This window comes from Acinonyx jubatus, chromosome D4, assembly GCF_027475565.1.
Source record: "Acinonyx jubatus isolate Ajub_Pintada_27869175 chromosome D4, VMU_Ajub_asm_v1.0, whole genome shotgun sequence".
Taxonomy (NCBI): Eukaryota; Metazoa; Chordata; class Mammalia; order Carnivora; family Felidae; genus Acinonyx; species Acinonyx jubatus.
Window position 1 is genome coordinate 46064825 of NC_069391.1, and position 24092 is coordinate 46088916.

General features: G+C 35.9%; 2 protein-coding genes across 5 annotated transcripts in view; one reads left to right on the top strand and one right to left on the bottom strand.

Moving 5' to 3' along the window:
• Positions 1-11939: 11939 nt before the first annotated feature.
• On the bottom strand, positions 11940-15429 carry LOC106988424 (U2 small nuclear ribonucleoprotein auxiliary factor 35 kDa subunit-related protein 2-like). Its single transcript, XM_053205028.1, has one exon. The coding sequence runs from the start codon at positions 14124-14126 to the stop codon at positions 12684-12686; it is 1443 nt and encodes a 480-aa protein (XP_053061003.1). The 5' UTR covers positions 14127-15429; the 3' UTR covers positions 11940-12683.
• ELAVL2 (ELAV like RNA binding protein 2) overlaps positions 12889-24092 on the top strand; it is a 201184-nt gene continuing 189980 nt past the window's right edge. For 2 of the 4 annotated variants that reach the window (XM_053205030.1, XM_027039242.2), the window contains exon 1: positions 12891-13391. The gene's annotated coding sequence lies outside the window, so the exon portion shown is untranslated. Of the gene's footprint in view, positions 13392-24092 lie in introns of all 4 variants that reach the window. The other 2 variants (XM_053205029.1, XM_027039236.2) reach the window with 2 other exon arrangements.

The following is a 24092-nucleotide window of genomic DNA, read 5'->3' on the forward strand; positions in this document are numbered from 1 at the left end:
AGAAAGAAAGTTCAATAAGGGATTCAAAATAGGTAGGAAAGTTGAATTCTAAGATCGCTTCCCACTCTGTATTATCAGTCTATATTTATATTGTTCTTGCTTCTGTGGGCTATTTATAAAGTGAATAATCAATGTCTAATTTACTTGTTAGCAATTCATAAGTTCATATAAAGTCTGCAAACACTATAAGTGTCGTTATACTCACAATAATTGAAAATGTCATACTAGCTACTGACTAATGATTCCTGTAAACTGTTTCAAGCTATTTTCTTTATAAGATGTTTTTGGAAGGACCACATAACTCGGCTAACATTTGCCTTAACAAAATGTCTCATAGGTAACTGGGTTGCAAGTTCTATAATGACTATACTGAAGAGATTAAAATGATCAATTTTATTTTTATAGTCAGACAAGTGACTCAAGATTAATATTAATAGCAAATTTCTCTAGAAAAAAAAAAGTGTAATCATGGTTACAAGAAGCCCAGACATTTTATATGGACACTTTCAATTTTAAATTATTTTATACATGAAATCAAGTGTCCATGTGAAACCTAAATATTCACATACACATTGCATAATGGTATCACAGAATTCAAAATCTCTAACTTTAAGAATTAGTGTTGGTAACAGTCACCAACCATTTTGTGAAAATGATTTCTGTTTCTTCTGCTCAGTTCATACAAAAATTAAATTTACGACATTATGTATTTTGTTGGCAAATTGAATAGCTTAGTATTTGATCCCAATATCTTGGAGGAGAACCTCTTTGTAAGTAATAGTGGTCCTGCCACAGTTTTCGCAATCTAACCATATCCCCAAGGTCTGCCAAGTTCTAAGTGTAGTAGAATAAACACAGACATACTTTCATGGAGAGAATGTGCCAGTTTTTAATCATCCCTTTAATCACCTCCAACATCTGCCAGCTTTTCTCTTTCTGAAAAGTGCTGCCACTTTTAGCATAACCCCCAAGAGGCAGGTGCAATATACAAAAAGCATGGTGTGGTGCTTTCCAATTGAGTCCCTCTTGGCTTTCAATTGAATGATGTCCCAGCCTGGTTTGGCGGAGATCAGATGGGGAACTCCCCTCCTCCAACAATCAGTTTGACAACACCACAGGACTACTAAGTCCTAAGGCTTTCTAGCAGTCCTTGAAATAATATTTTTTTTAATCTGAAGAGGAGGTTCAGAATTCAAAAGGATAAAAATGGCATGAACTAGGTAGACACTAATATATACATGAGCAAAAATAAACAAATTGCAGGAACTATATAAGATTCATCAACAAATCAGATGTCTACATTTCAAACAGCAATTCTGATTGCAAATTAACTGGGTAAGATGAAGTATTGGAGACAGTTTACAAATCAGATAGATTCAAAGAGTGCTCCTACTGGGGCTTGGCTTAGAATAAATCCTGCCTGAGTACCCTGAAATTCTGAGTTTAAATAATCAATTGCTATTGATTTTTCACTTTTGTTCTGCCAACATTTGGTTATTCCCTGGGTCACATAGCCTTGCCATTTGAGCCAAAGTCAATAAAGAATTTATTCATTCATTAGAATCTGTAGAGGTAGAATGTAATGCTGAAAAATTACATTTCAGATTTTCTACAGTAAATATCCAACATTTTGTGTGGGATTTTAATGTCTATGACAAATCTGCGTTAAAGAATAGCAGCAACATAAACTTACGCCTTGTGAGGGACTAGTTTTGATGACTTAAATTGCTTCACTGCAGGAAAAAAAGTAACTTTAAAAGAATCTAACAGTAATGTTTTGGACCTTGTAACAGGACTGAATATTAATTTGCTCAATATATTAATAATCATGAAGTACTGTACTATTTTCTTTATATTTCTTGGAAGTATGAGATGCAAATAGAGTATTATGGCCTGATCTCAGTTGGCCAATTTTGTTTCAATAATAAGTTGTTGGTAAGCACAGGGAAGTCAAGGTTTATGTAGCAATATCAAAGTATAATGGCTCCCAGTTTGTCTAATCTTTATAGCTAGCGCCTGTGAAAACATCTCGATTAACTACAAAAAGTTTATCTGGTTCTACTTATTACACTAACTCTAAGTATTCTCTTTAATTTGTATGCAAAAAGACCAAGATGCCTTGCAGTGCTCTTCATTAGGTGGGAAGCTCTACCAATCACTCTCAACAATAATATCAAATGGTTTTTGTTTTTGTTTTCAGAGTGAAAGAACACAAGCAGGGGAGGGGCACAGAGAGGGAGAGAAAGAGAATTCCAAGCAGGCTCCACACTGTCAGGGATGTGAGATCATGATCTGAGAGATCATGACCTGAGTGGAAACCAAGAATCAGATATTTAACCGACCAAGCCACCCAGTATGGGCGCTTTTTTTAAGTATATGAAAATGGTAAACATTGCTCAGAATATTTTGATAAATTAATAAGGTTCTATTTCATGATATCATTTAGCAATTATTTTCTAAGATATTATAACATTTCCTTTTAGAATCATTTGTCTATTTTTTACCTGTAAACCTCTTCCAGGGTAACAGTTGGTGTACAATCTTAACCACTTCCTTCCATGATTCAGTATGCAAAGCTCTCAAATCTATGACTATGGAAACTTCCTGGATCTTGTTTTTAAAGTTTATTTAATTATTTTTTAGTAATCTCTACACCTAACCTGGGACTTGAACTCATGACCCTGAGATCAAGAGTCACTTGTTCTTCTGACTGAGCCAGCCAGGCAACCCCCACTTCCTACATCTTCTATAGCTTTTCTGATATTGTACAGCCTTCATGTAGTGCTTTTACAGTAACAGAAATTTTCTCATCGATTTTCCATTCTTTTTTTTTTTAATATAATTTATTGTCAACAGTGTGCTCTTGGCATCAGCAGTAGATTCCCATGATTCATTGCTTTCATACAACACCTATCCTCACATGAAGCATTTCCTTATTTTACTACTAAGGAAACAGGTACCAAAAGATTAAGTGAGGGGCACCTGGGTGGGTGAGTCGGTTAAGCTTCCAACTTTAGCTCAGGTCATGATCTCACAGTTATGAGTTCAAGCCCCGCATTGGGCTCTTGCTGTCAACACAGAACCTGCTTCAGATCCTCTGTCTCCCTCTCTGTCTCTGCCCCTCCCCTGCTCATACTCTCTCAAAATAAATAAATTAATCTTAAAAAAAAAGATTAAGTGAAACCAAGATGTAAAAACACTAGTTACAGAATTCAGATTAGAGCTCATCACTCACAGTTTCCATTTGTCCTGCTCAAATTAAACTTTAAGGTTAATTGTTTCTACAAAGTCATTAGTTTCAAACAATGTTCCACAAATTCAGTGATGTTTTAGCTACACAATCTCAATCTGGGACAATGAAGATAAGTGCCACTATCTTTTAAAAGTTAACTTATAGGGGCACCTGGGTGGCTCAGTCGGTTGAGTGTCAGAGTCTTGGTTTTGGCTCGGGTCATGATTTCATGGTCATGCCATCAGGCTCCACCCTGGGTATGGAGCCTGCTTGGGATTCTCTCACTCCCTCTTCCTCTCCCCCTCCCCTGATCCCTCTCTTTCTCTCTCTCTCAAAAAAAAAATTGACTTATAAACATTAATTTATAAAATTAACAAAATACTAGATCATTTGAACAAGATCTTCTCTCAAATAAACTAATACATTAATGTAAAATTTACTAGTCCAAAAAGGACTATCTGTCTTACATTTCCATCATAAGTTCTTAAAATAATTTTAAGTATGGGAGGAAGGCTAAGTCTTGAAGAAAATACATAAAACAAATATTTGCCTTAGGTTTCTTCTTATTAGCAACCATTAGAAACCCACAGGGGGATCTTCCAAATCCCTATCCCATCATCCAAAGTACATATTTTAAACAATTCTTTAGATTCTTATGGATTTTTGTTCTTTTTCATGTCAAATAATTCATTCCTATATTAAGACTGACATTTTGAATCATAAGATATTTTTACCAAATAAAAAATTAAATGATTGAATATCTCAACATTTTCATTTTACAAATATAAAATGTAGATTTCAAAGATAGATTCAACAGTGGTTTTTGTGACTCTAAATGATATTTTCTTTCTGCTTTTTCAAAACAGGAAAAAAAAAAATTAAGTGAGGGTTTGTATGGCATACAAGTGAACACAATTAAGGAAACCCTCATTGTTGTCTTCTGAATAGACTTGTCACATTACTATTCACAGCTTTGTCTAGTGACAGTGGAATATCAAAAAGATACTGAATAATATAGCAAAAATCTATTGTGCCACTGAGATCTAATCTTTGTCTGAATGTAATTGCCTTATTAAAAGATTTGCAAGCTTACTCTTTCTGTGATTCTAAAATAAGCCAAGAAAAACCATGCTGTAAAACTGCAACTGTAGTCTCTATGATATGACAACAGCATGTAAGTCAAACTGAAAATTAAAACCCCGTTCCGTGGTTCCCCAGCAATGGCATGGATACTTCTAGTCCTGCAATTATCCCTGGTGGTATGAATGGCATTTGGAAGACTTTCTTCCCATGAACTTAGCTAAGAGTGCCTGAGGAACTGCTTATGTAAATACGAATACCTCATTTAGATTGTAATTTATGTTCCGGGCAGTGTCTGCTTCTTAGTACCTGTTCATTATAGCTAATAGATTCAGGATAAGCTCCTTTGTCTTTTTTCTCCACCCCCTTCCTCGAAACACTTTGCTCTAAGCCTTCCTAGGGGGAGAACAGTTTCACTGTTCAGTGGAAATAGATAAGTAATTGCACATACTGATGCCAATACCCTTACAAATTGTCAGCTTTAGCAAATAGTGTAAGTGGATGAATCTTCTTCATTTTTGTTTTGCCCTTCAGCCTATTCCTTTGTTATATATTGTAATGTTATACTTTTATGATTTTGTGAAAGGCATTGCTTCCCACCTCCCCCCACTCCCTTCACTCAGATACAATAATAAGACATAATACAAGCTCCACAGTAATAACAGCATTAATTCACTTCGATTATGGCCTCAAGTCCTTATTCTTAATAGAGAAATGAACAACAACCAATTTCATTCTCCTATAATATAACTATCTCATTTAGGAAACAGTAGCCACTTTAACACAACCCTTTCAGTAAGAGTAGATTGGGCAGGGAAAGGGGGCAAGAGCTGTTGATAGATGCATGTGCATTTGTGCAATGTGTAAGCCAGAAGAATTTTTTGTTTTTCATCCAGCCTTGATGGGTTTTTGCTATATATTCAATATGTATAAAATATGAACATATGTAAATTAGAGTTTTTCTTCAATATTCTCTTTGCGCTTCATTAGAATGAGAGTCATCTGTTCACATAATTGTGAACTTAAAACCACTTGTTTGCCAAAATGAAAGTATAAAGTTAAGTCTACTCAGAAACTATGATTCATCGCTATGATCACCATGAAACATCAATTTAACACTGAAAACTATATTTGAGATCATCTTTAAAACACAAATATTTGACATAACTATATAAAATGGAATTCATTCCATGACCGTATTAACAAAATTCCAAGAATAGAAGCTTATTTATAATAGTAAGCTTCTCCTTACAAAATCAAAACTTTGGTTAGCTCTTATGGAAATTAGGACAACATAACAATTATTAAAAGAACACTTTTTTTTGCAAATTATAGGTGCAAGAATTAAGAACACCCAAATATATTTGCACATAATTTTCATGGGCTCATTGACCTATGCCTTCACCTCTAAATCGTAATAATTTAAACATAATTATTGTTTCCTAATAGAAGGCCATTTCTTGAATGTTTTTCACTTCCTTTTTCCTTAAATCCTCACCAGATCTTCTGTTTAGAGTTTATATGGGAAGTTAGAAGACAGACACAGAAAATTAACATATATTAACAGTCTTATCATAAGTGAATGTCCAACTATTAGTGTTCTTGAAGAGGAATGAGGTAAATAAATGTTGCCTTACAGTAAGATTAATCCAAGTCTGTCGAGTATACAATATACAATTGTCCAGCTGAAGCAAAATTATTATGTCAAAACATTGGGCTTCTCACTTTATGCAATTCTGGCAAAACCATTTGTTCCTGCTCTTTCCAAAACCTCTTAGATTTGCAAGAATATAAGCAAAGAGGAATGTCCACCCCACTGTATCCCATCAGCAAATTAATCAAATTAAACACCCATTATCCTAGGGTATCTAAAGTTAGATGGACAATTCTGAGTGTAAAAGAGGGAGCTAGGAAATATTATACCCAGACGGCAAATGTAAATAAAAGTGTCTCATGAAAACCAGGAAGTATGGGTATTATATTCTACCCCCTATACTCCCCATTTCTAGGGCAGAATGGGAGATAGACGGGGTGTTACTGATGTGTCTTTGCCAAAGACTTGACTGTTCCCGAGGACATCCTTTGGTAGTCAAAGGGGTTAACTGTACAGTTGTAACATTTTGGGATCTCAATTTTTCATCCGTAGAATGAAAGTGTTAGAATGGATAATTTCTAAGATCACTTTACTGTTCTAATATTCTAGGATTTCCCACATGAACCTCAAGTTCTGAATTGTTAGGAAGAAGAAAACACAGAAAATGTTTTGCCCCTTGTTTTAAATATGTTACTCATATATAAATATAGGAAAGTATCACTTTTTTTTTCTAAAACATGAAGTCCGTGAGGGCCTGTTTTTAGAGATAAGTTTGGATGCTAACACCTTCAAGGGAAAACACTTCTTTTACGTAACTCTAAGAATAAAACAAAAATCAAAAAAATAAATTGTAAGTGATGCAAATATTGTCATAAACCCATGACATTTTTTAACACTTTGTAAGGCTAATACTGATCAAATAAATATTACATATAATATTTTCAGTCTTTTCAAATTATGCCCATATCGCTCCTCTTTTGTGTGTATCTCCTTACAGCCTCCTACAACTTCAGTGTAGATTATATTCTCTCTCTCCTTTCTGAAACAAATTACTTTAGTTTTGAGATATTGAATACTCATTTGCTTCTCACCAGACATGAATTTTTGTTCAGTTTCAGAGATTCCTTACAATCAAGATCAGTTACATTAAAATTTTATTTGAAGACAATGACTTGAAGCAGATGTGCATGCTTCTTAAAATTAGATCATTAAAATACATCCAGTACAATCTCATGAACATCCATTACAAATTTTGCATTTGTTGATATCAGTTGGTGATATGTTTTCTACATGTTTTGCTTTTAGTTTTAACTAACACAATAAAAGTTAGCCTAAATGTCCATAGAATTTGTGCAAAAGATACAAAATGCCTAACATCTCCATACAATATTTAGATTATTTTAGAAACCATTTATGAATCTAGCCATAATTTTTGGCTATAAAGAACTGGAAGATACGTTATATTTGTGGACATAACTTTAATGTAAGTATTTTTGGGAAATAATATTTCCATCACTATAATATGATATTATGATGTCCTAAATCTTTATTTTAAATTGGAAGATAATCCATTGAACATTTTCATTATTGTCACAGTCAATATGACAATAGTTATCCCACTGAAAAACTCTAATTCTCGTCCAATGTATTTAATGTATTTATGCCAAATGTGGATTTTTTATTAGTATTTCTTTGAAATGTAAACTACTAACTTATAAGTGCAATAACTAGTGTATTCTTCTTTGAAATTCCTGAGACACAATTTTTATACTGCATTTATATTATACCATGGCTCACATTCACTTCTGTTTTATCAGAAACAAGTTTTTTGAATTATATGCTCATATGGTCTATAATGCAGTGACAATACAATCAAAGAAAAACTACCATTTAACTTTAAGCTTACCATAGGCATTAAATATTCTCTGACAAATCTTATAATGCATGTTGGTGCTGTCATAGAAATATCTAATAACTCATCTTGAGAAATCAATTTGGATTAAAAATGAATACCACGTACACATTTCTTAATTAACCTCTTGATACTTTCAACAATATTTTCACCTTTATGGTATTTTAAATGAAAGCTATGTATAGACTTCTACTAAAATAATTTTTACTACAACTTTTTGTTTTATTTTGTCTTATAGTTCATTATAAAATTAACATATAACTATTAACATCTGTAAAACAGAGCAAAACAAAATGAATAAAATACATCCATTATCCCAACATCTAAAGACAGTTCTTATTACCCTTTGGTAATTTTCCTTACTGTCTTTATTCCATAGAATTTTTTTGTTTCTAATTTGACTGTATAAAACTGTGTATCCTGAATTGTGCATTTAACATTATACATTATTTCTTATAGTCATATAAACTATTCATGAATTTCAATTTGAATGACATTGTGAGAATTACATGAGATAAGGCATAGATAAAATCTAGTAGAGCTCATGATACATAGTAACTATATGTCAGAGTATGTCAGCTACCATCTCAACACTATATTTATTATTGTATAATATCCAACCATAAGGCTTTACCATAATATACACGACCACCTAATTATTAAAAGATATTTAAATTCCTTATATTTTTAGCCTTGTAAATAATTCTGGATTTGACATATTTTATACAAATAGCTGTTCCCACATTTTATATTATTTTCTTAGGACAGATTTCCAGAATGGAATTACTGAATAAAATAGGACACCCATTGTCAATGGCTTTTAATCTACATCACCAAATGTTTTGCAGAGGGTTTTCCCAACTTCTACTCCCTCTAGCAATGTGTAAGGTTGGCCCTCTCACGGCACCCTTACTGATATTCAATATTCTCTTTATTTTTTTTTCATGATACACACTCATCAAAGTTAATCATGTCCCTTACTATATCTGTCTCTAATGCCATATCATATTTTTATAATTTTTGATGAATGACATAATTTAAGAGTAACAGAAAAGGCATAATAATAATACAAAGAATTCTCCAATACCCTTTACCAGATTCCCTAAATGTTAGCATTTAGTCACTTTTGGTTCATTCTTTTTTCTTTCTCTCTCTGTCTATATGGATAGAATTATTTTCTGAAATGTGTAAATTGTATAAATGACACCTTTAAATAATTATTTTTATGTGAGCACAGTACAATTATCAATATCAGTAAATTAACACTGACACAATAATCATGTCTAATCAACAGATTAGACTTTTACCTAAGCATTTGTGCTATCTTAAGATCGGTTTCTTTTTTGTGGTTTTTTTCCTAGACTATAGGTCATCTTAACCTGTTTTTCGCATGGCTAGAAAATTTGTACACTAGACACTGTGGATAACACATTGTGGACACTGAATTTTGTTATCTTCATTTGAGAATATATTTGATTTTATTCTAGCTTAAAAGTTAACTTGGTGGGACTCAAATTCCAAACTGTCTTCCTTATGGTAAGCACCAGCCGAAATCTTTGCTCCCCTATTTAGCTTTTCTGACTTGATATTCACCAGATGCCTAGAGTTTTCCTCATGAATGCCCAGTTCAGGGATTAACTAAAGATTTGAGGAGAGATTATATATAGATTTAGACATATATATAGATTTAGACTCTATACCGTGGAGTACTTTTTTTATGAGATTAACCCCTTTCAATTTTGAGCTACTCAGAGGACTCCAAACTCCACACTCTGACACCACAAGCCAATACTTCTGTATCTCTTTACTCAAGCTGCAGAACACTGTTGGACTAGGAAGGGTCCTCCTGGAAAACTCTATGTAAATGTGGATCTCATTCAGCGCAGTTCTCTTCTTTCAAGGATCAAGTTTCTTTTTTTTTTTTTAAGTTTATTTATTTTTTGAGACAAAGAGAGACAGAGCATGAACGAGGGAGGGTCAGAGAGAGAGGGAGACGCAGAATCGGAAGCAGGCTCCAGGCTCTGAGCCATCAGCCCAGAGTCCGACGCAGGGCTCGAACTCACGGACGGCGAGATCGTGACCTGAGCCGAAGTCGGACGCTCAACTGACTGAGCCACCCAGGCGTCCCAAGGATCAAGTTTCTTTTAACACATTTTCCTGCTTTTAGTTAAATCTTGTGCCGTTTTATTTTTTTTAACTTAATTCACAGTTTACAATTTAAAAACAAAATTTTTTTTTTCAACGTTTATTTATTTTTGGGACAGAGAGAGACAGCATGAACAGGTGAGAAGCAGAGAGAGAGAGGGAGACACAGAATCGGAAACAGGCTCCAGTCTCTGAGCCATCAGCCCAGAGCCTGACGCGGGGCTCGAACTCCTGGACCGCGAGATCGTGACCTGGTTGAAGTCGGACGCTTAACCAACTGCACCACCCAGGCGCCCTGTCAGTTTACAATTTTTATCTGCAGGATTATTACAATACCAGATCCTTGCCTATTACCAGAACCAGAATTTAATAATTTTTGTAGTTTGTATCAGAATACAACAGATTTAAAGCAATATTTCCCAAAGTGTGTTCTGTGGAACACAAGTAGTTCCCTGATGAACAATCAAGAGGTTGTTATGTGGTCAAATACCTAGGAACCCTGCCTAGTATTTCACCAACTATGCCTCTTAGATATTTATAACTGCGTAAGCATATTAAAGAATAGTCCAAGTCCTCAAGAGCATAAAACTATTAAACTTTAACATGGGTTTCATTGGCTTAATAAATATTTATTAAGTGACATTTTAGTGTGTGTTTTTTTTTCAGACATATTTCATTATGGGACTCTCTTTTCTTTTCTTTTTTTTTTTCAAAACTATCCCAAAACGTATCCCAAAACTATGTAACACACTTTAAAAATGCTGCCTTAATTGCATGGTCTTCACCTAGAATTTTATTTTTCTCTCCTGGAACTTCATTTCAAAACTTTTCTATTCCAGAAAACTGGTGTGTTACTCCATAAACACATCTCATTTGCTTTTGTTTTTTTTTTTTTTTCTACCTGCATGATTTTATTTAGGGCAATTATTTTATCAATGTATTTCCTCCCTAACTAGTAAATTTATATTTCTCAATTATTTTACCATGAAGGTCGATGCAGTTTTACTGCTTTTATTCAAACCAGAATGTCACTACAGACCTAGAACAGTCCATAAAATTTCTCTCAAAGATGTAGCATATATTGGCATGCAGAATAAAAATGACAACAGATTTATGACCTTTGTTGTTTGGTTATCTATTCCTGTGAGCCAAACTACCCCCAAAACTTAGTGTGTAAACAGTAACCATTTTATTTATATCTCACAATTTAGTGGGTCAAAAATTCAGGCAGGATTGGGTTGTCAACTTTTTCTTTTCTACATGGCATCAGCAGAGTTACTCGGGGACATTCAGCGAGCTTCTAGTCTGGTTTAGTAAGTTTTAGATGGCCTCACTCACTTCCCTAGTACCTTGACCAGGATGGCTGAAAGGCTAGGCTCAGCAGGAAACTTCTGTATCTCCTGTAACCCCAGAGCCTCTCCAGGTGATGTCTTCCACTAAGAAGTAGGATGTTTTCCACAGGGGTTCAGGGTTCTGAGAGGGGAGAGTGGAAACTATAATTCCTCTTAAAAAAAAAAAAAAAAAAGCAAGGCCCAGAAATAGTCAAAGGGTCCCTTTTCTCATATCTTATACCCTTTGTTAATGTAGTCATTGACCATCCTAGATTCAAAGCAAAGATAACTAGACCCCACTCTTGGGGGATTTCTATGAATTTGTGTTCATCTTTATTTAATCCACCATGCTATTCTCGTGGTAAAAAGCAGTAGACATTTTGCAGAAAGTGATATGAAAGAAAGAGAATTCTGTTCTATTCAAGAATTATATAGAGACAATAAGCTAGTACAAATTGCTAGTGTTAAAATATATAATTGAGGAAATTATCAGAGACACTGCAAACATCAAAAATATACAAGAATATCAGGAACAACTTCATACCAAAACATTTGAATATTTAGACAAAAACGGAAAATTTCTAGAAACATGTAACTTATAAAACTGATTTAGGCAGAAATAGAATCATCTAGATAGTCAACTACTATTGAAGAAATTTAATCCAAATAAAAAATCTTGCCACATTTGAAAACTCCAAGCCCAAATGATACCACTAATGAACTGCAAACATTCAGGGAGTAAAGGTTCCAGTCATATACAATCTTCCAAAGAATATATGCATAGAAGTTATATTCCCTAAATCATTTTATGAGCTAGCATAATCTCATATATGATATGTTTATTAGGACTATCAGCCTATAATTGCCTTTTCTTGTGCTGTCCTTCTCAGCATGTCAGCAACTCCAGTTTGTCATTATGTAAATGTGTAAAAAATGTAAAATATAGCTCACATTACACATTCAGTATTAACCTGCATTATCAAAAATTAATTAAACATTAACATGTGTTAATGGATGATGATCAGTCCCTCTCAAGAAAAGAGACATAAATGATTGGATTCCACAGTCTTCTTTTTCTTTTAGATTTTCTGGATATAGCAAGGGGAAAAAAAGCTTTTAATGTTCGTTTTCTGTTTTCCTCTCTTTCTCCCTATCACTACTAAAGACAAATTTGTCATTCATTGCCCCTTTTAGATTCTCTTCCTTCCTTCTTTGTGCTGAGAGCCCCTTCTCTGGACCTGTTCTTTTGTAATGCAAAAATACAAGAATGAGAGTGGGAGAGGGAAGAAGGTGAGTCCTTAGCTACAAAGGCTACATTTATTTCTTTAACAAAGAAGTAAGATCCCTCAGAGAAATTACAAGATGTGTAAGGTGTATTTCTTTTTTTTTTTAAAGAACAAAATTGGATTTGGGACTCTGAGTACTTCTGTCTCTGCTGCCTGACCTCTTCCCGCCAGGACTCCTGGACCCGAAGGAACTCTGGCTGCGGCTGCCGCGGATCCGGCTGCGGTCCCTTTTTCTTCCTCTACTGCGTGAACTGTGCCTCTCGCGACTCTTTGACGTGTGTTTGTGAGACTTCTTCCCCCGGTGACTGCTTTTCCTTTTCCTCTCAGCTTCCCCGCTTCTCTCGTAGGAATGCGATAGACTAGGGCTTCTCCGCCTCCCGGGCCTCCAGTAGTATTCGTCCCGGTGGCCAGTCCTCTCTCTCCTGTCCGAGCCATTGCCAAAGGAGGAGCCAGTCCGATCTGGAGACAGGAAGATGTCTCTATTAGCTTCCCAAAACTCATTGTTGGGATTTCGGAACACATGAAGAAAGTTGCAGTGTTTTCCTCTTGGACATTGTTGTATTTCAAATAAGCCACAAATTGCCATTTTCCATCGGGTCACGGGGCAGAATTCGCACCGAAGCTGCCGTCCTGCGTACCATCGTCCGTTAAACAGAGAAAGGGCGGCTTGGCATTCTTCTTCCGATTGATACTGAACGTACACGTTGCCCCTCAGGTGAGGTTCGAAGTTGCAGCTGACCTTGAACTGGATCACTTTCCCCACGCTCCTGAACTCGGGCAGCACGTCATCATAGAAGTCCAGGAATTGCTGGTAGGTTTCCTCTTCACTGTACTCGAGGCTCGCATCGGGGTCATAGTCATCCCGTCTGCACTGCTCCATTCCAAATGTCGTAAACATGCTTTTAATCAGAAGCGTGGGACTCGACGACGGGAAATTGTGTTTACGCAAACACCTGTCTCCAAATCTGCACGCTCCTGTTTTACCGTAGAACGGACAGTTAGCTCGATCTTTTTCCATTACCCTTAAGGCCGTGGGTGGTTCTGGGTTCTGCCATGTGGCACCATTTCCCAACTCGCTTTCAGCCTGCTCCAGCGTCTTCTGCACAGCTTCCTCCCTTTCTCTCTTCTCCTGGAGCTTCTGCTGCTCCTCCTCTCCTCTGTCCTTTCTCTGCTGCTCTTCCCACTCTTCCTTCAACTTTCTCTCCTGTTCTTCCTGCCGTTTTCTAGCTGCCTCTTCCTTTTCCTTCTTGATTTGGAATTCTTCTTGTGCCTTCTGCTCCCGAAGCAGCCACGCCTCGTGTAATTTTTGCCTCTCGGTCTCCGACAGCATCTCTTCTTCTGGGTGTTGTTCTTCAATAAAAGCAGCCTCCTCCTCCTTCTGGGAGAGTCCCGAGTCTCTCCGTCGAGCGAGTTCCTGCCGCCGTTTCTTTCGTTTCTCCTTCTTCAGGGCGGCCCTGTACTTTCTGTGGCTTGGTTTCTCCGGAAACGGTAACTTCTCGGGCGCCGCCATCTTGCCAGAGCCAGTAACGTGTATTTTAGAGAGCATGGCTTGGGAACACAACTTTGAGCCCCTTTTTTGTTCTACAGGTGCAAGTAAAGATTCAAATTACCTTTGAGTGACCATCGTAGTAGTAACTAACGTGACCGTGTTAGTCTTGGCATGCGTATGACACCCTTCAGAGAATGAGCGATAGAGAGTACTATCAAAGGCATGTTCCATTTTCCGAAAAAAATATGAAAAGAAACAAATTACTCATTCAACCCAGATATCAGCTGGGGATTTCCCGTGCTTTTTACCTGAGCAAGCTTGTCTTGATCTGTTACAAAATATAAAACTCTTACAAAAATTCCAGCAAATTAGTGACGGGCTCAGGTTCTCAGACTCTTCGGCCACCGTGTTTCTTGCCACCGTGTATATTATCTCTATAATGCATAGTTTAATCTGGACGTGAAACTCTACACCCTCACCAGTGTTAAACACACACGCTACTAATAGCGTGGAGGATTAATGACTTCAGTAGATTTTACTGACTTGGAAGAGGAGGAAAGGAAAAGGCTTGTATCTCAGCAATTCAAACAATTTCCTGTGAAATATTAAATCTGAACTAGTTTTAATCATTCTGTCATCTTAGTGTTGTAAGTCCCAGGTTTTTCCGGATCGTCTTGAACCCCTGTCCTCCTTTCTCTTTCCCTGTGTCCCATGTGGAGGACCTTTCCGTCTTCTGACAATGAAAATAATAACAGCTACCATCTATTGAGTATTTCACATATTTCAGGCACTGTGCTATGTGTTTTACAGGTATCACTCCATTTATTCCTCAGAAAAATCCTAGGAACTATTATCAGCCTTTTTACAGACGAGAAACCAAAAGGTCTAGTAATTTTTCGAAGTTCACACAGCTAATAAGTAGTAGGCTGGGATTTGAACCAATACAGTCTGATTCTAGAACTTCTTTAAACCGCTATAGTATATTACCTCCAACTATAATATATGACCTTGGCAACTGCCACACTCTTGCAACAAAATACAATTTATTGCATATGAGCTTTTTACCCAAAAAGTTCCTCACCATGAGAGGAATTCTGAGGCTAATTGCTAAGATGGAAATAATTTCTCTCTTTACACTTACACTTTTCAAGCTTGACCCAAAAATTTGGCAGAGAGCAAGGATATTTTTGTTGCCAAACCAATCTGTAGAATCAAAGCATAATGATCTGCTTGGAAAATTAGGAAAAGACAAGAGGAAAAAGCAGAGGTACAGAGAGGATCCAAAATGATACCTGTACCCTAAAATGAGTTGGGTCCTAGGGGAACTGCTCTGGTTGCAAAGACAGAGCCATAGAGAGCTCCTGGGTGGCTCAGTCAATTAAGCATCTGACTCTTGGTTTTGGCTCAGGTCATGATCTCACAGTCAGTTGGTTGTGAAATTGACACCACATCAGGCTTTGTACTGGGAGTGGAGTCTGCTTGGGATTCTCTCTCTCACTCTCCCTCTGCCCCTCCCTCACTTGCTCCTGCTTGCACACTTTCTCTCCCTCTCTCAATCAATCAATAAGATAAAGCCATGTAAATAATGTTGTATCCTACATGTATAGCTTCGGTATTAGTCTGTTAAATGGAGTCAGAATCAGAAAATATAGGAAACAAACATTAATTAGGAATTAGATGAGCTGAATGGTAGAAAAGTATGAATTCATTGTTCAGTATAAAGCCTTATCCTACAGACCAGCTGTGGGGAAGCAACCAGTAATATAAGATTGAAGACAGAAGTTAGTGCTATTGACTACACAGACACATAGTGGGGGCATTACTAAGGAGATCTGAGAACATTAGCCCCTGAACATGAGAGTCACATGGCATGTGGAGGTACTTGTACCTGTCTGGGTTCTTAAAGAAACAGAACCAATACAAGACCATGATAGATTAGATAGATAGATACATAGATATTGATATAGATTATTTACTGATTTTTATATTGTACACACATATACATACATACATACAAAGAAATTTTAAGGGATTGCCTTACACATTTCTGGGAGCTGGCTAGTCTGAGATTGGAAATCTGTAGGGCAGACCAGCAGGCTGGAAGCTCAGGCAGGATTTCTATATCATAATCTTGAGACAGAATTCCTTCTTGCCTGGGAAATGTCAGGTTCTGGTCTTAAGCCAGCTGACTGGAGGAAGTCCACTCACATTATCAAGGGCAATCTCCTTTACTTAATGTCAACAACTGTAGATGTTAAGTACATCTACAAAATACCTTCACTGCAACATTAGACTAATATTTAACCAAACAGCCAGGCACCATAGCCTAGCCAAATCAGCACGTAAAATTTTAGCCACCACAGTATTCTTGTGACATGTTTGGTTTCTACATCTGGTTACAAGGGGAAAAATTCATGGATCAACCAGGGGATTTGCCTCGGTTCAAGAAAGACTCAGGACTGAGAGGAGAGAGCAAGACTGGTGTAAGAATATTAGACTTTTCTTTGGAAAGCTAGTGAAAGGGGAGAGGCAACACAGACTAACTCAAATGATCATGACTTTTAAATATTAGGCTAAATAAGAATTACCTGTTTGGAAATATGTTTAAAATTCAGATCCCTATGTTTTTGATTCTGTAAATTTGTGCTAGAATCTAACAATCGTCCCAAGTGATACTGATGCAAATTGCAGAAAGATAACACTTGAGGAAGAATTAGAGTTAATAACGATGTTCATCCACAGCTAAAAGAGAAAGTGAATTCCTAAACATAATACAATCTCAGTGAGAATAAGCTTCAACCACTGAAATGATAGAGTGACCAGCTAGACCTGAATCCTATCATCCCACAGAATGAAGATAGCTCCACAAAACAAAAGCAAATGATAGCCTAGATATGCCAAGCAAATTTAATTTCAAAATAGCCATTTTTGAATGTACAAATGGAATCAGAACAAGTCACAATTGAAAGCCAGTTCAGAATATGGCCTGTACCCTACTTCCCATCCCTACGCCTTTCATTTGTTTGTGGTAATAAAATTAGAGCATATCACAGAGAAAAAGAACAAAGTAACTGCAATGCTAAGTGAACAGTTTGTTCTCTACCCAGTTTTCCAAACTGCTGTTTATGAAAAAAACAACTGTATTCTTTTTGCCAAATGAGATGCTCACTAGTTTGAATGACTTACATAGGATATATTAGAATTCAAGCATACCAAAGACAAAGCTTCTGACAGAAGATGAGCTTGAAATAAAATTTTAATTGAATTACTGTTGGTAATAGAGAACGAAAAGTGGAGTCAAACTTTCATCTTGTAAGACAAAGCACTATTATTATCATGTGTTTGAAACTGTTCTTGTAGCCATGCAAGGAGAATAAAAACCTCTCCCCCTTTGAACTCGATCTAATTCATAACTGCCATCCAAGGACCTCTAACCAGTTTCATATCATTTAGAGTTATGGATTTCTAGAATCTTTGATTTACAAGTGGACCTGATATTAGATCCAAATATCCAAATCCCCTACACTACATATTAGCCAACAGCTTCCAGCATCTCTTTTCTAACAGTGGGAAAGTATTATCTCAGAAGTAATGCCCCTGTATACTTAGCAATCTCAGTTTGAAAGTTTCTCCCTCCTGGGTGGCTCAGTCGGTTGAGCCTCCAACTTCTGCTCAGGTCATGATTTCACGGTTCTTGGGGTGGAGCCCCATACTGGGCTGTGGGCTGACAGCTTGGAGCCTGAAGCCTGCTTTAGATTCTGTCTCCTGATCGCTCTTTGCCCCTCCCCCGCACGTGCTCTGTCTCTCTTTCTCTCTCTCTCTCTCTCTCTCTCTCTCTCTCTCTCGGAAATAAACATTAAAAAACAATTTAAAAAAAATTTTTTAACGTTTATTTATTTTTGAGACAGAGAGAGACAGAGTATGAACGGGGGAGGGTCAGAAAGAGGGAGACACAGAATCTGAAACAGGCTCCAGGCTCTGAGCTGTCAGCACAGAGCCCGACATGGGGCTCGAACTGTTGGACCCCGAGATCATGACCTGAGCTGAAGTTGGCCGCCTTTACCAACTGAGCCACCCAGGTGCCCCAAAAAACAATTTTTTTAAGTTTCTCTCTTTGATGTGTTCTCTTTTCCTCTCCCTACTTTCCCTAAACACGCTTTTCTCCTCTCTGTCCTACTCCTTACCTCCCTACGAACAGAAATAGTGTCCCCCCCCCCCCACACACGTGTCCCCCACACACTCTAATCCCCTGGGACCTTTAAAAACATTGGCCATAAGAAAACACACAAGCAGGACTAGAAAATATACCTGATTTCCCCCAAAGTAATCCCTTACTTGGTTGAGAGCACTAATACTTTATTTAACACATGGGAAATAAGGGACCTTCAATTTACTAATAACCTCAATCTTTAATCAGAAGTAAGATTAGAGCTATAACTATACAAGGCAAATGTTTTCAGGCTTTATGAATTGTTCCATCAAAAATTCTTTACTCTTTATACTCAAGGCTTCTAAGAAGGTAGGAAGGATGAAATATAATTTGATATTAAACTGATGAGGAGGTAGATAAATCATTAGGAATGTGATTTCCGAACAGCCACATTACACAGCTCCTCATTGCAGAGGCAAACATTTCGCAACAGAACTTTTAATGACACTTTTCTTAAAAATGAATGCTCAGATTCTATACATTGTTAGTTCCACGAAAAAATGTGGCCTGGCAGTTAATCAAGGGTGCTTAGTGCCTTCTGTGCATGCAGTTAACACCTTAACACATCACAATAGATGGGTAAATTTTAGATAAGATTTAATTATTTAAAAAATTTTGTAGCCTGTATTTAAAAGTTATCAACTTGTAAAAATGAGTTCCTAAAATATGCTAATTTCACATATAATATGAAAATTTATTAAATTGTTTATGGCTCTGTTTACAGACATAAAAAGAACATTAATATTTAATTTTTTACAACCTGACACCCCATGAGGTTGGTAAAATAGCATTATTTACTGACATTTCTTTAAAAATGTACTGAAAACTAACATAACTACATCATAGTGCTCACAAGTCTATTTGTACAGACGCAATAGCAGAATAAAGTGAGTTTACATTGTATAAAGGAAATCTTGACCTAGCTAATGAGAAGAAAAATGAGTTGGAATTTTGTCTCTACTACTTACCAGCTATGTGACAATGTAAAACTTATTTAACTTCTCTGAATGTCAATCTCTTCATTTGTAAAACAGGCATAAATTATTACAATTGATATTAAGCTACCTTACAGCATTGTTGTAAAGATTACAAACATTTTACATGAACTAACAAACACAATACTTGGTACGCAGTAAGGGTCAGTAAATCATAGCTATTGTCTTGTTGATGTTGTTTTACTGTTTTAAATGACCGAAAGTCAAAAGAAAACAAGATTCAAAACAAAAGCAGACAGCTTAAATAGTTTCTACTGTGTTTATGCCAGTCTTTTGATTTTAGAACTTCAAACTATTGAAATAGCATATTAATATACGAATTTTTATATTTAGTGTGAGTTTCTAGAAAAATCTTCATGATAAATATTACAATTATTTAAAAAATTTTTTTTAACATTTATTCATTTTTCAGAGAGAGACAGAGCACAAGTGGGGGAGGGGCAGAGAGAGCCAAAGACACAGAAACCAAAGCAGGCTCCAGACTCTGAGCTGTCAGCACAGAGCCTGACGTGGGGCTCCAACTCATGAACTGTGAGATCATGACCTGAGCTGAAGTCTGACGCTCAACCGACTGAGCCACCCAGGTGCCCTGAATTATTTTTAAATAAATATGAAAAAAAGAGGTGGGAATTACTACAATATGATTTAGACAAGAAAACTGGGCCTCAGAGAAGTCATTGCTTGATCAGGATCACACAGCAAATGCATTAGAAAATCAGAATTTGAGGCAAGTTCTAAAACATGTTTTAATGTTTGGAGTGATAAAGTAATAAGGAAAATCCGAGCAAAAAAAATCAATCTATAAAATAGGAGTGGTTCAACCTGAGAACATGGACCAAGATTATATCAGCAAAGGTATTCTAAATTATTTAATCATTATCATATATCCCAAGCAAAAAAGATCATTTCTTTCCATTGACAGTATGTTCATAAAACAATGAAACCAGATGTAGGAAATGTTAGTGAAGATATCTCTTTGAATGTCTTAAGTACTAATTAATTAAAGCTATCTCAATTATATGTTAAATAATTTTAATCAATATATATTATCTATTCTTTAAAAAAATTTTTTTTAATGTTTATTTTTGAGAGAAAGAGACAGAGTGCAAGTGGGGGAGGGGCAGGGAGAGAGGGAGACACAGAATCTGAAGTAGGCTCTGAGCTGTCAACGCAGAGCCTGACGCAGGGCTTAACTCAGGAACCACAAGATCATGACCTGAGCCGAAGTCAGATGCTTAACCAACTGAGCCACCCAAGTGTCCCTATATATTATCTATTATTAAATATATTTATATAATATACACAATATCATATATTTTCTATAATATATATAATCATTATGGTATATATAATATATTGATTACTATCAATAATTTATTTTAAACATTTGTCAGAAATCCTGTAGAAGTAACATTTACACTTGGAAAAAGTCACTTAAGTCAGTATTCATTAAAGTATGCTCCACAGCCCATTTTGTTCGTGAGTTGAATTATTAGTATATGATACCTAATATAAACAGTTCCATTGCTAGCAATTTATCAAAAGGAATTATTTTCTCCCCTTAAATTCCAATCAGTAATTGAGTTTATGAGTGAGAATACTGCCAGAGGTGTCTGGGTGGCTCTGTCGATTGAGCGTCTGACTCTGGGTCAGGTCATGGTCTCGCAGTTCATGAGTTCAAGCCCCATGTCAGGCTCTGTGCTGTCAGTGCAGACCCCACTTCAGGATCCTCCATTCCCCTCTCCCTGTCCCTCCTCTGCTTGTGCTCTCTCTCAAAAATAAACATTTAAAAAGCAAAAAAAACAAAAACAAAAACAAAAAACTGCCAAACAGATGAGTTAGATGATCTGGCAAAAAAGAGTTTAATAAATGCTTGTTGGTTATTTGATCTGTCCATCAGAACTAAAGAAAACTACTATCAGCTTTGGTATATTTCAACTTCAGTATTTTTCCATGCATTTTAATTAGACAAGGCATCCAATGATAACAAGCAACAGTGATTATTATGTGAGAAAATGTCCATACTTTGTCGAGATGCATGCCAAAGTATGCTGAAACATACAAAGGTAAAATGACAATTTCTGGAATTTACTTTAAAATAATTCAGTACATGGGGGCACCTGGGTGGCTCAGCTGGTTAATGGTCCGACTTTGGCTCAGGTCATGATAACACAGTGTGTGAGTTTGAGCCCTGCATCAGGCTCTGTGCTGATAACTCAGAGCCTAGAGCCTGCTTCAGAGTCTGTGTTTCCCTCTCTCTCTCTGTCTCTCCCCAACTCGCACTGTCTCTCTCTCTAAAAAATAAACATTAAAATTCTAAAAATAATTCAGCACATGTATACATAAGGAGATGTTCACATATGTTCACCAAAAGGCATGTAAAAGAATGCTAATGGCAGCAATATTTTTAAAGCCAGAAACTGGAAACAATCCAAATGTTCAACAGTAAAATGGGTATATAATGGCCTATCCATACAACTGAATACCATACAACAAGAGCAAACTCCAGCAGGCTGCTACAGCATGGACGAATCTCATAATATTGAGGACATGAAGACAGACACAAAAGAGTCCGTACTACATGATTTTATTTATACAAAATTCCAAAAATAGGCAAAACTAATTAATGATGATAGAGGTCATAATATCAGTTTCCCTTGAAGTTGGGAGTAATGACTAGAAGGGAGCATAAGAAGACTTTTGGGGATCTGCTGCTGTTCTGCTTCTTGATACAGATGCTCATAGGGTTATGTTCTTATGGTTCGTGCACTTTTCTGTAGTTTGTTATTCTTCAAGAAAAGCTTATATAAAATACTCCTACAAAGTAAAAATTATGAAGCAATCATGGTAGTCTTGATAACTGTTGAATTTGGATGATTGGTACACAGAGATTCATTTTACTTTTCTTTCTACTTTTGTGTCTATTTGAAAATTTTCATATTTAAATGTAATCTAAAAAAAACCACTATCATTAGGTGGGGACCTGAGAATTTAAAATTTCTGAACCCTTTAGCAATACAGATTCAAGAACTTAAGATATTGGTTTATAAATATACAGTACGTTGAATCTTGTGAAAACTAATCAAGATTCTGCCCAAAATGCCCTTCCCCTACACACATAATAGCTTATTATTGAATTAAATTGTCACCTACCCCAGAGAAATTACCTAGCTAATACAAGAATAATCACATTGGACACCAACGTTTATTTTATTAAAGAGCCTGAAGAAATTAAACCAATTGCCAACACTAAGAAAGATGGACATCTTCCCTGGCACCCAAAGAAAATAGTTATGCTTAAGTGATTCTTATTAATGTGTATTATATGTATTCTAAAGACTAGTTCTAAAAGATTTGGAGGAAAGATCTGAAAGGGAAGTAAAAAGAAAGGGTGAGTAACTTGAGAGCAGTAAACCTGCAATTTTCAGTAAAGCAACTTCAAATTTAGATGCAGTCAGAGTTGGACAAAATATTATTAGGCTATTGATTTAAGGAGGTAAAGAAAAATTTAGCCTACAAGGAATAGTACAATATTTCATTATGTCAACATGAAATCTCAAGAGTTTGCTGAATAGAACCTACTGGGTATGCATGGCCAACACTTTGTCTTTCAAATTAGGCCATTTTTATACCCACTATATGAAGAATGCTCTTTCTGAGTGTGTTAGTAGTTAAGCTTTGCAAGCCTAAAAAGGTATTCTCATGGTATATGAAGAAATAATTGATTTCTCCCTCTTCTTTGTTTTACTTCTATGACTATGCTTTTTACATTATATATAATCAGAAAACTTGATGTCTGAGGTGAGGCTGGAAATTAACAATATAAGTATTGATTGATTTGCTTTTCGTTTTGTAACCATTTGCTAGATTATTCCTACTTTTTTTTAACCTAACTTGAAAAAAATGTTTTATAGCAACCAGTTATAACAGAAGTCAGTTTCTTTTTAAGCAAACTAGCACTGCTTGTTGCTTTTTTATGTTAAAGCTCAAAAGAATTCACACCTAGTCACAGAGTATATGAATTGTAGTTAATAAACCATTACTCTCTGTGAACATTAGGATTCTGGATTCCTACTATTATATATTCCTTAAATTAAAATTTTAAAAAGTCTCCCTCCATTCAGTACAAGTAAAATAGGCTTAACAGTAAGTAATTGCTGATCATTTTTGCCAGATATTTTTATTAGAATTGCATGGTAACCATTGAAATGGGTTTGTATTTTCTTCAGGAACATTAATTTTCGGATTAAATAAAATACATGGTCTTATTTTAAAGCAGGCTCATTTTATACAATAGACCAATTTTTTTAAATGAGCTACCCTACACTTAATGTCATTAGTAAACAATGCCTTTAGTCACACAGGAATACCAGGCTCATACATTTAAAACACTTCAGCATCTTGTTATGCCAGCTGAACCCCTACACAGTGATATAACCTAACAATAGCTACTTATATAACCAAATGAATATAGAAGACCAGATTTTCTAGCACAGATGCTGCCTCTTATTCACCTTCTCTAGGACAATGTCAAAATAGTGATCATTATCTGTATATGTTGAATCTCTATTTGCTATTTTTCTGAGATGCATGAGAAATTGATTGTTATCCCATTCTTTCATAGAATTCCATGGAACATCTACCAACAGAGATTTTCTAGGAGATTTTCTAGGAGATCTAGAGCTTACTATTGTATGTCATAGCAGCTATCATAGGGTACATCTGCTATGCATGGGGGGTAACATTCTATAATGTTAACATCATTCTATCATTAATATCATTAATAGCCAACACTTATTAAGCATTTACAAGGAAATG